This window comes from Marmota monax, unplaced genomic scaffold, assembly GCF_021218885.2.
Source record: "Marmota monax isolate L192 unplaced genomic scaffold, Marmota_monax_Labrador192_F-V1.1 WCK01_AAM20220418_F8-fsc00170, whole genome shotgun sequence".
Classification (NCBI taxonomy): domain Eukaryota; kingdom Metazoa; phylum Chordata; class Mammalia; order Rodentia; family Sciuridae; genus Marmota; species Marmota monax.
In genome coordinates this window covers 435539-447805 of record NW_026692395.1, presented here as the reverse complement: position 1 = coordinate 447805, position 12267 = coordinate 435539, and the positions used below count along the sequence as shown (strand labels likewise).

The 12267-nt window shown below is 39.2% G+C and overlaps 1 protein-coding gene and 1 non-coding gene across 3 annotated transcripts; both read left to right on the top strand.

Moving 5' to 3' along the window:
* The first annotated feature begins 7967 nt into the window (after positions 1–7967).
* Positions 7968–8074, top strand: LOC124091523 (U6 spliceosomal RNA). The gene has a single exon (XR_006851367.1). It is a non-coding gene; the product is annotated as a U6 spliceosomal RNA (small nuclear RNA).
* Positions 8075–9856: 1782 nt separating this feature from the next.
* LOC124091511 (ADP-ribosylation factor 1-like) lies at positions 9857–10886 on the top strand. 2 transcript variants are annotated; one of them, XM_058578717.1, is made up of 2 exons: positions 9857–10086; positions 10171–10886. In XM_058578717.1, the coding sequence occupies exons 1-2, from the start codon at positions 9922–9924 to the stop codon at positions 10411–10413; spliced, it is 408 nt and encodes a 135-aa protein (XP_058434700.1). In that variant the 5' UTR covers positions 9857–9921; the 3' UTR covers positions 10414–10886. The 2 variants fall into 2 exon arrangements, with proteins under 2 accessions (XP_058434700.1, XP_046298554.1); XM_046442598.2 differs by having other exon boundaries at positions 9857–10886.
* The last annotated feature ends 1381 nt before the right edge of the window (positions 10887–12267 follow it).

Genomic DNA, 12267 nt, shown 5'->3' with positions numbered 1-12267 from the left:
AGGAAGGTATAGAACTCCATACCAAAGGAATGAGCAATTTATTCAATGAAATAATATGAGAAAACTTCCCAGACTTGAAGAATGAGACAGAATCCCAAATCCTAGAAGCCTACAGGACGCCGAATGTGCAAAATCATAAGAGATCCACACCTAGACACATTATAATGAAGATGCCCAACATACAGAATAAGGAGAGAATTTTAAAAGCTACAAGAGAAAGGAAGCAGATCACATTTAGGGGCAAGCCAATCAGGATAACAGATGATCTTTCAACACAGACTCTGAAAGCTAGAAGATCCTGGAATAACATAATTCAAACACTGAAAGAAAATGGGTTCCAACCAAGAATTGTGTATCCAGCGAAATTAAGCTTCAGGATGGAAGATGAAATTAAAACCTTCCATGATAAACAAAAGTTAAAAGAATTTGCAGCCAGAAAACCATCTCTTCAAAACATCCTCGCCAAAGCATTACAGGAAGAGGAAATGGAAAATAACAATGAAAACCAACAGTGGGAGGTAGGACACTAAAGGGGGGGGGAAATAATCAAAGAGGAAAACAAACCATGTTTAGTAACATAAATAAACAAATATGGCTGGAAGAACAACCCATATCTCAATAATAACCCTAAATGTTAAGGGCTTAAACTCACCAATTAAGAGACACAGGCTAGTAGAATGGATCACAAAACAAGACCCAACAATATGCTGCCTACAGGAGACACATTTGATAGGAAAAGATATACATAGGCTGAAGGTGAAAGGTTGGGAAAAATCATATCACTCATATGGACTTCGGAAACAAGCAGGAGTGTCCATACTCATATCAAATAAAATAGATTTCAAGCCAAAGTTAATCAAAAGGGATAAAGAGGGACACTACATACTGCTTAAGGGAACCATACACCAACAAGACATAACAATCATAAATATTTATGCCCCAAACAATGGTGCAGCTATGTTCGTCAAACAAACTCTTCTCAAGTTCAAGAGTCTAATAGACCACCATACCATTATCATGGGAGACTTCAACACACCTCTCTCACCACTGGACAGATCTTCCAAACAAAAGTTGAATAAGGAAACTATAGAACTCAATAACACAATTAATAACCTAGACCTAATTGACATATATAGAGTATACCACCCAACATCAAGCAGTTACACTTTTTTCTCAGCAGCACAAGGATCCTTCTCAAAAATAGATCATATATTATGTCACAGGGCAACTCTTAGACAATATAAAGGAGTAGAGATAATACCATGCATCTTATGTGATCATAATGGAATGAAACTGAAAACCAACGATAAAAGAAGGAAGGAAAAAGCATACATCACTTGGAGAATGAACAATAGGTTACTGAATGATCAATGGGTTATAGAAGACATCAAGGAGGAAATTAAAAAATTCTTAGAGATAAATGAAAACACAGACACAACATATCGGAATCTATGGGACACATTGAAAGCAGTTCTAAGAGGAAAATTCATTGCTTGGAGTTCATTCCTTAAAAAAAGAAAAAACCAACAAATAAATGATCTCATACTTCATCTCAAAATCCTTGAAAAAGAAGAGCAAAACAACAGCAAAAAAAGTAGAAGGCAAGAAATAATTAAAATCAGAGCTGAAATTCATGAAATCGAAACAAAAGAAACAATTGAAAAAATTGACAAAACTAAAAGTTGGTTCTTTGAAAAAATAAACAAAATCGACAGACCCTTAGCCATGCTAGCGAAGAGAAGAAGAGAGAGAACTCAAATTACTAGCATACGGGATGAAAAAGGCAATATCACAACAGACACTTCAGAAATACAGAAGATAATCAAAAACTATTTTGAATCCTTATACTCCAATAAATTAGAAGATAGTGAAGGCATAGATAAATTTCTTAAGTCATATGATCTGCCCAGATTGAGTCAGGATGAGATAGAAAACCTAAACAGACCAATATCAATTGAGGAAATAGAAGAAACCATCAAAAGACTACCAACTAAGAAAAGCCCAGGACCGGATGGGTATACAGCAGAATTTTACAAAACCTTTAAAGAAGAACTAATACCAATACTTTTCAAGCTACTTCAGGAAATAGAAAAGGAGGGAGAACTTCCAAATTCATTCTATGAGGCCAACATCACCCTGATACCTAAACCAGACAAAGACACTTCAAAGAAAGAAAACTACAGACCAATATCTCTAATGAACCTAGATGCAAAAATCCTCAATAAAATTCTGGCGAATCGGATACAAAAACATATCAAAAAAATTGTACACCATGATCAAGTAGGATTCATCCCTGGGATGCAAGGCTGGTTCAATATACGGAAATCAATAAATGTTATTCACCACATCAATAGACTTAAAAATAAGAACCATATGATCATCTCGATACATGCGGAAAAAGCATTCGACAAAGTACAACATCCCTTTATGTTCAAAACTCTAGAAAAACTAGGGATAACAGGAACATACCTCAATATTGTAAAAGCAATCTATGCTAAGCCTCAGGCTAGCATCATTCTGAATGGAGAAAAACTGAAGGCATTCCCTCTAAAATCTGGAACAAGACAGGGATGCCCTCTCTCTCCACTTCTGTTCAACATAGTTCTCGAAACACTGGCCAGAGCAATTAGACAGACGAAAGAAATTAAAGGCATAAAAATAGGAAAAGAAGAACTTAAATTATCACTATTTGCAGATGATATGATTCTATAACTAGCAGACCCAAAAGGCTCTACAAAGAAACTATTAGAGCTAATAAATGAATTCAGCAAAGTGGCAGGATATAAAATCAACACGCATAAATCAAAGGCATTCCTGTATATCAGCGACAAATCCTCTGAAATGGAAGTGAGGACAACCACTCCATTCAAAATATCTTCAAAAAAAATAAAATACTTGGGAATCAACCTAACAAAAGAGGTGAAAGACTTATACAATGAAAACTACAGAACCCTAAAGAGAGAAATAGAAGAAGATCTTAGAAGATGGAAAAATATACCCTGTTCATGGATAGGCAGAACTAACATCATCAAAATGGCGATATTACCAAAAGTTCTCTATAGGTTTAATGCAATGCCAATCAAAATCCCAACGGCATTTCTTGTAGAAATAGAGAAAGCAATCATGAAATTCATATGGAAAAATAAAAGACCCAGAATAGCAAAAACAATGCTAAGCAGGAAGTGTGAATCAGGCGGTATAGCGATACCAGACTTCAAACTATATTACAGAGCAATAGTAACAAAAACAACATGGTACTGGTACCAAAACAGGCGGGTGAACCAATGGTACAGAATAGAGGACACAGAAACCAATCCACAAAACTACAACTATCTTATATTTGATAAAGGGGCTAAAAGCATGCAATGGAGGAAGGATAGCATCTTCAACAAATGGTGCTGGGAAAACTGGAAATCCATATGCAACAAAATGAAACTGAATCCCTTTCTCTCGCCATGCACAAAAGTTAATTCAAAATGGATCAAGGAGCTTGATATCAAATCAGAGACGCGCCGTCTGATAGAAGAAAAAGTTGGCTACGATCTACAGTCGGTGGGGTCAGGCTCCAAATTCCTCAATAGGACACCCATAGCACAAAAGTTAACAACTAGAATCAACAAATGGGACTTACTCAAACTAAAAAGTTTTTTCTCAGCAAAAGAAACAATAAGAGAGGTAAATAGGGAGCCTACACCCTGGGAACAAATCTTTACTTCTCACACTTCAGATAGAGCCCTAATATCCAGAGTATACAAAGAACTCAAAAAATTAGACAATAAGAGAACAAACAACCCAATCAACAAATGGGCCAAGGACCTTAACAGACACTTCTCAGAGGAGGACATACAGTCAATCAACAAGTACATGAAAAAAATGCTCACCATCTCTAGCAGTCAGAGAAATGCAAATCAAAACCACCCTAAGATACCATCTCACTCCAGTAAGATTGGCAGCCATTATGAAGTCAAACAACAACAAGTGCTGGCGAGGATGTGGGGAAAAGGGTACACTTGTTCATTGCTGGTGGGACTGCAAATTGGTGCAGCCAATTTGGAAAGCAGTATGGAGATTTCTTGGAAAGCTGGGAATGGAGCCACCATTTGACCCAGCTATTCCCCTTCTTGGTCTATTCCCTAAAGACCTAAAAAGAGCATGCTACAGGGACACTGATACATCGATGTTCATAGCAGCACAGTTCACAATAGCAAGACTGTGGAACCAACCTAGATGCCCTTCAATAGACGAATGGATAAAAAAAAATGTGGCATTTATACACAATGGAGTATTACTCTGCATTAAAAAATGACAAAATCATAGAATTTACAGGGAAATGGATGGCATTAGAGCAGATTATGCTAAGTGCAGCTAGCCAATCCCTAAAAAACAAATGCCAAATGTATTCTTTGATATAAAGAGAGTAACTAAGATCAGAGTAGGGACGAAGAGCAGGAGAAGAAGATTAACATTTAACAGGGATGAGAGGTGGGAGGGAAAGGGAGAGAGAAGGGAAATTGCATGGTAATGGAAGGAGACCCTCAGGGTTATACAGTGGAGGGGGTAGAGAGAGAGGAGGGGAGTGGAGGGGAGAGGTGGGGAGGGGGGAGGGTGGAGGATGGGAAAGGCAGTGGAGCACAACAGACACTAGTATGGCAATATGTAAATCAATGGATGTGTAACTGATGTGATTCTGCAATCTGTGTATGGGGTGAAGGTGGGAGTTCATAACCCACTTGAATCAAAGTGTGGAATATGATATGTCAAGAAATTTGTAATGTTTTGAACAACCCACAATAAAAAAAATAAAAAAAAATAAAAAAAGAACAATGGAGTATTGTTTCCCAGTATCTGTTATACTTCACTGAGCTTGGAATGCACGGTTCCACTACTTTTGTAAATATCATAATGGAGCATGGATATTTCCTTGACAAAACATGCAGCTCTGAGATAGATCCAGGCAGAAAACAAAAAATAATATTTTTAAAAATTTTAAACCGTCATTTCAGGCAGCTTGGATGTACATACACATACACTCACACTACCATTGTGAGTGTTTCATAAAAAGTCAACACCAGGGTGTGAATATACTTTTATACAACCAGAGATATGAACAATTGTGCTCTATATGTGTAATAAGAATTGTAATGCATTCCACTGTCATATATAAATAAAAATTAAAATTTAAAAAAATGTCAAAACCAGGAATATTTGAGGCATCGTGTCAAGCTTTCAAACAGTGATTTTAGACCAACTGGCTCTGCATTGATTTACATGAAGATATTGATTGTCTTAGGATATAGCTTGCTGATGGAGTGTTTGTCTAGCATGTCTGGCTTCAGTCTCCAGCTTTGCCAAAAAACAAAACAACAACAGCAAAAAAAAAGGAGACCATCTTCACCCACACACACATAAAAATCTGAATAGAGATATTGATAGTAGCACTTATTGGACACTTAGGATATGATGGTACTGTTTTTTATTGGTGCATTATAATAATACATAATACTGGGTCAATTCTGTTTTAATACTTCTTGGGCTGGGGATGTAGCTCAGTGGTAGAGTGCTTGCATAGCTTGCACAAGGCCCTGGGTTCAGATCCCAGCACTGAAAAAAGAATACACACATACACACACACACACACACACACCTTAATTCTCACAACAACCTTTTGATGTAGGTACTGTTATTTCCAAATTCATACATGGGAAAATTGAGGGAGCTCAGTCAATTTGAACACATAGCAAATGACACTGCTGAAACCACGCACCAGTCTGGCCCTACTACCCAAGATCTGAACCCACTATGTAACCTATTGCCTTCCCAATTTGTGCAAAGAAGAAAGACACTTGTATAAAGATATACAGATCTGGTAGAAAAGCTTATACAATATATTACTTTCTGCTATTAAGCCATACTCTTTCCCTCCCCTTCTCTTTCCTTCTCTAGTCCACCAAGTCCATGCTATGTACTATCACACACTTGTACAGCCAAGTGCTCACTTGATGTTTTTTGGCCACCCTAGGAGAGACAGGGTTAAAACCACAGAGAGGAAGAATCCCCTTGGCATGCTAGAGTGGCTACAGCCCTAGCTCTCCGGAAAGGGGTAGTGATTGGCTATAACTATTTCTTCCTGAATACAAAAGGTCATGGTTTTCCGGTTACTGAGAAAGGGAGAGTTAGGGAAAATGAACCTTAAATTTGGTCTTAAGGCGGGGTGGGACGAGGGGAGGGTGGAGAGTAGGGAATGAAAAGAAGGTGGGCTTCTCTGTGTGGTGCCCTAATTATTTCTATTACATGGAAAATACATCAGTACTTTTTGGGACCCCTTAAATGCTTCAGTGCTTGGGAATGATGATATGTGCAAAAGAGTGGGCTGCCACCTCTAGAGTGGTGATTGGCGTTGATGGGTGATTCCTGAGGAAAAAGGACAGGAGGTTACAGGGCCCTGGACAGCAAAGGGATAGGTTGGAGAATCTGTTTGTTTTTTAAGTCTTTGATATGCTTGAAGAATGCAAAGGAATTTGAAGGGAAAACATACAAAATCCTAACCTGTTTTTTTTTTTTTTAATTATTTACGTTTTGGGTAGGAACAGGAGGTCAAGAAGGGTGGAGAGGTTGAAGGAGATGTACCAGGCTGTATGGGTTATGTCTATTATAGTACACTCATGTAGAAATAAATAATTGTTAATTTTATTTTTTGTGTATTTAAAATATTTTATAACCTTCACTTGGTAAAAATATCAGTAACTCTCTAAGTAAATCAATATATTGATCAAGAGAATCTCCATCCATTTTTTAAAATTATTTTTCAGTTGTCAATGGTCCTTTATTTTACTTATTTATATGTGGTGCTGAGAATTGAACTCAGTGCCTCACACATGCTAGGTAAGCGCTCTGACACTGAACTACCACTCTAGCCCATCCCCATCCATTTTACTCAAGATCTAGCACGCTGTTTGCACTGTTCTGTATTAGCACTGTAATCATAGAAATTTATAAATGTTTATCTAGTAAAGAAGTGATTAAATGACTTCTGCTATGTCCATGGAGTCAAATATCACAAAGATATTAGAAATAATGATGCAGTCATCATTGACATACATATCTATTTATCTTGTAAGACCCATTTAAAAAACAGCTTTTGAAATAGAGAAATGTTTCTTATTTTATTTTATTGGTTCTTTTAGTTACATATGACAGTAGAATCCATTTTGATGTAATTATACAAGCATGGAATGCATCATGTTCTAATTTAAACTACAGTACCTTTCCTTTCCCTTCCCTTTCCCCACACTCTGCTCCCAATCCTCTATTGATCTTTCTGCCATTTACCCATACATATTTTTATTTTTTAATTAATTTCCTGAGGATGTATGTGTGTGAGTGTGTGTACATGCATATGGATAGTTCGAAGTTTAGAAAGATAAATAAAACACAAAAGGATTATCAGCAGACATCTCTGAATCATGGTAGAATGTATGACATTTCTCCATTTTGGGGTCATTGTGTTATGTTTTAGATTTGCTGCCATGTGAATTAGTTTTGTTTTTGATTATGTAATACTTCCACATAATTTTAAAAATCAGAAAATAACATAAATTACAAAGTCTCCATCCCACTCCAAGACCCTGATTCCCTGGTTCTCATTCTGGTATTAGAACACTAATGATTCAAATGAATGAAATATGGTTTGCCAGGTGCAGTGGCACATGCCTGTAATCCCAGGGACTCAGCAGGGTGAGGCAGGAGTATCTCAAGTTGGAGGCCAGCCTGCACAACTTAGTAAGACACTGTCTCAAAATGAAAAATAAAGAGGACTGGAGATGTAGCTTAGTGATAAAGTGCTGCTGGATTCAAACCCCAGTATCCAAAACAAAACAAAACACCAGGTTTCTTATGATATAGGGTATAGATGAAGAGAAGTAGTATGCAAGTAACCAAGCTCACTATGCTAATTAAAAGCTAGGATTGTGCTCACTTTGGCAGCACATATACTAAAACTGGAACAATACAGAGAAGATTAGCATGGCCCCTGAGAAAGGATGACACGCAAATTCGTGAAGCATTCCATAACAAAATAAAAAGAATTAAAATCTGTACTTTGTGAACCAAGTTTTCCCTGACTCGTTCAGGACTTCTTTATTTTCTCTCTTTTAGCAGACAGCATGAATTTCATTTACTATTTTACATCCTAGAATCTAACACAGTGCCCAGCATGCAGGTTTGGGAAAACACTATTTTATTTAGGTCCCAAAGACCAGCACAAAATTTTTGTCTCCATCATTTCCTCATTATCCAACATAGGTTGGAGCTGTCAAGGGGGTTGATTTTTTTAGTGGATGTGTAGCACTAAAAATGTATGGAGTTGGGTTGTTTGTCTTACAAATTCAAAGAATGAAATCTACAGACACAAGGGTGAGAGCAAAGTGACAGGATTTATTAGAGTAATAGAAAGCAAGCAAGCAGAGTTTCCATGGGGGGGGGGTCCCAAAGGAGGAATGCCAGAGGATGACTATTGTCTAAGAGTTTATAAGGAAGCTAGCTCCAAATTCATCCTGAGTAAGGCATATAGTGTCCATGAGCTCTTCTCATGCCTTTTGATCTGATCAGGTTACCATACCTTTTTTGGTGGGGATGTGAATACCAGACAGTATATGTCTGTCAGTTCTCCCCACACCCTCCTTACACAGGATACAGCTTGACTTTGATGGGGCCTGGTTTGTGTCTATAGTTTTTCAGCCTTGCTACACAGAGACCTGACCTCAAAGGAGCCCAAATTTCCTGCTTGACCATTTTAACCCTTTCTTCTGCCTCAGATGGAAGATGATAGACGTTTATTACTAATATCCCAAATGGACCATGATCTTATTGAGGCTCAGAAAAATGAAAATGGAAATAGAATTTTCGGATGGGATTTCTGAGAAGGATTTTGTTGCTCCTGAAGGGAAACACAGGAGAAGTTAACCATTTTTCTGATAGATGCAGTAGTGCCTAGATATGATGCCTGAAACTCTTATTGCAGAGCAAAGTATTCTAATGGAAGTATTTTTTGATGACAGAAGACTTATTCCTGGACTCCCTGGAGACAGAAACCAGGTATCTTCTGGCTTCCAGACATGCTGAAGAGCAGCAAGCCAAAATGCTGGCTTCTGAAGAACCTATCCAGAATAGTACTATTTCCCCTAATATCCACTGGAGGTCAGGATTCCACTGCTGATAATATCTGTTGTTGTCCAGTAAAAGTAGATGTAAAGGATTGTCTGCCTATTGTCAGTCCTCGTAACACAAATGTAATTAGGTGCAGGACTTATTTGTATGGATAAAATGGATAAGACAGAACTGGAAATCCAGCTCCCAGCCCTAATTCACCCCTGATCCTTGACCTGTGATAGAACACCAGGAGTCCCCTCCACATTGCTGTGTAGCTAACAGACAGTGTGAATGACTCTTCCTAAACCTTAGCAGGTATGCTTGGATCACAGAGATTTCTGTAGAAGAATAACAAAAGGAGTAGTGTTAAATCTTAAGGCCTCATTGTGATTGTATGAACTCCAATTATAGCAGCTCTAATTTATGCTCATAGCATATAAACTCCTGTCCTTCAGAGAAAACACAGGACTTCACTGCTCAAGGAGGATGAGTTTGGAAATCTCTGATTTCATTGTTTTTGACAGAACTATTTTCAGGCAGAATAGAGAAGATTCTGTTTATTCATGATTAATTACTCATGACTTACTATAATTTAATAAAATAAAAAGTAGGATATATTGAAATCTTACTCATTGCGCAGTGAAGACATGGCTGTAATAATGATGATGATGATGGCCATCAGTGCCGCCATCTTGTGGGAGTGAAACCAACGCCTGTCTTGGAGGAGCCGCTGCTGAGATCTCTGGCCAGTGTCGCTTCCAACCACCCACAAGGATGGGGAATATCTTTGCAAACCTCTTCAAGGGCCTTTTTGGGAAAAAAGAAATGCGCATCCTCATGGTGGGCCTGGATGCTGCAGGGAAGATGACGATTTTGTACAAACTGAAGCTGGGTCAAATTGTGACCACCATTCCCACCATAGGTTTTAATGCGGAGACTGTTGAGTACAAGAACATCAGCTTCCCTGTGTGGGACGTGGGTGGCCAAGACAAGATCTGGCCACTAAGGCACCACTACTTCCAGAACACCCTTGACTTGATCTTTGTGGTGGACAACAATGACAGAGAGCATGTGAATGAGGCCAGCGAGCAGCTCATGAGGATGCTGGCTGAGGATGAGCTGCGGGACACCGTCCTCCTGGTGTTTGCCAACAAGCAGGACTTCCCAAATGCCATGAATACGGCCGAAATCACAGATAAGCTGGGGCTGCACAGGAACTGGTACATTCAGGCCACCTGTGCCACCAGCGGGGACGGGCTCTATTAAGGACTGGACTGGCTGTCCAATCAGGTCCGGAACCAGAAGTGAACCAGAACCCCCCACCCCCTCACTTCCTCCTCTCCACCCTTGCTTTCCTCTCATGTGGCAAACGTGAGACTCTGTGGTCTTGAGTGCCAGAAGCTGTCTCCATGGGTTGATCAGTGTGCATCGCACTGTGCTGTACATGTGCAGACGCAGCCTGCAGCCAGGTTTTTATTTAATGTAAATAGTTTCTGTTTCCACTGAGGCAATTTCTGGTACCCCTATGCAATATTACTCAGCGTTTTTATTGTAAAAAGAGAATCAACTCACTGTCAGTACTGAGGAGGGATTTAGGCATGTGGGCACCTGGCCTCCAGGAGCTCCTGGGCTGTAGATTGGTGATGGGATCCATATGGTGGTTGATTTTTAACCCAAACTCAGTGCCTTTTTCAAAATAGTTAAAAATACAAGATAAGGAGAACACTTGAACACACAGAAGGGAGACTATGCCCAGTTTACAGCCTGAATACTAGTCCATCGGATCAGCTGTTCCCCTCTGGGAACACGAGACGGTGACACAACCGCCATCCACTGCATGGTCGCAATAGAAACCCCGTGACTCTCCTGTCTTTGGGTCACTTGCATTCCATAGCATTGTGCTTGTACTTGTGCTCACACAGTCACCTGAGGGCGGGCTGGGAGAGCCATTGCAGGGGACACGGCCCAGACACGCCCTTGGTTGACATGTGGCCAGAACAGCAGCCCATGTTCCCAGCACCCACTCACTCTTGCACCTGCTCAGCACGCTGGCAGGAGGTCTTGGTCTCCCCAGCATGAGTGCGTGCAAGCTGGGAGGGTTGGTCCACTCCAGACCCACAGGTCCCAGATCACCCCCATCTCCATGTGTGAAGTAGCTTCCTCCCTCAGCCTGCAAAGTTCCAATTTGCCATCAAAAAAGACAACCTCTACTTTTTTCTTTTATATTTTGATAAACACTGAAGAAGCTGGAGCTGTTAAATTTATCTTGGGGAAACCTCAGAACTGGTTTATTTGGTGTCGTGGAACCTCTTAATGCTTTCAATACATGATTAGTAATCAACTGTTTTGTATACTTGTTTTTAGTTTTCATTTTGACAAGCACTGAAATTATAGCTATTAGAATAAAGTCTCTTAACTATTAAAAATAATGATGATGATGATAATGACAATAATACTGTCAGTAACCATTTCACACTTGCCAGACACTGAGCCAAGCACTTTATAGCCTCATTCAATGTTATGAAACATATACTTAGTATTACCAGCACCATTTTACAGATGAGAAAGCCAAAGCCCAAAGAGGTATATTAGTTTGTACAAAGACCTCCTCTAATATCTCATGTTCCTTTCTGTGTTCTGCAACATAACTTGTAAATAAGTGGTTATTCATCTGTCTCATCTTCCAGATTAATCTTCCTAGTGTCAAGAGATTCTGTTTTCTTACACTGCATCCCTAGCACCTGGTACAGTGCATGTCACAGTAGAAATAGAACTGTGATGTATGTATCAGTACCACATTGAGCAAGTAAAAGAATGGTTAGTCAAGTAGATTTCCAGGTTTCTAGATTGTATAGCCAGAGATAAGTATGGGTTAAGGAGGAGGTGAGGAAATAGGTTTCATATTTTGTACAGATTCTAGTCATTTGCAGATGGAAAAAACACTGAAATAGGAGTCTTCAGAGCTGGGGGGAATTCTTCCTTCTGCCCTGATTTGGGTGTATGATATGAGTAACTAGTGGGCACTGTACTTCATGTTTTTTAATACATTAATTCATTATTTCTAACAGTCAAGGTATATACAGATTTTTCAAGATTTTACAATGTTGTGCAACCAAGGTG

Excerpts from the sequence above, each read along its gene's own strand:
- LOC124091511 (XM_046442598.2), top strand. The coding sequence starts at position 9,922 with ATGGGGAATATCTTTGCAAACCTCTTCAAGGGCCTTTTTGGGAAAAAA.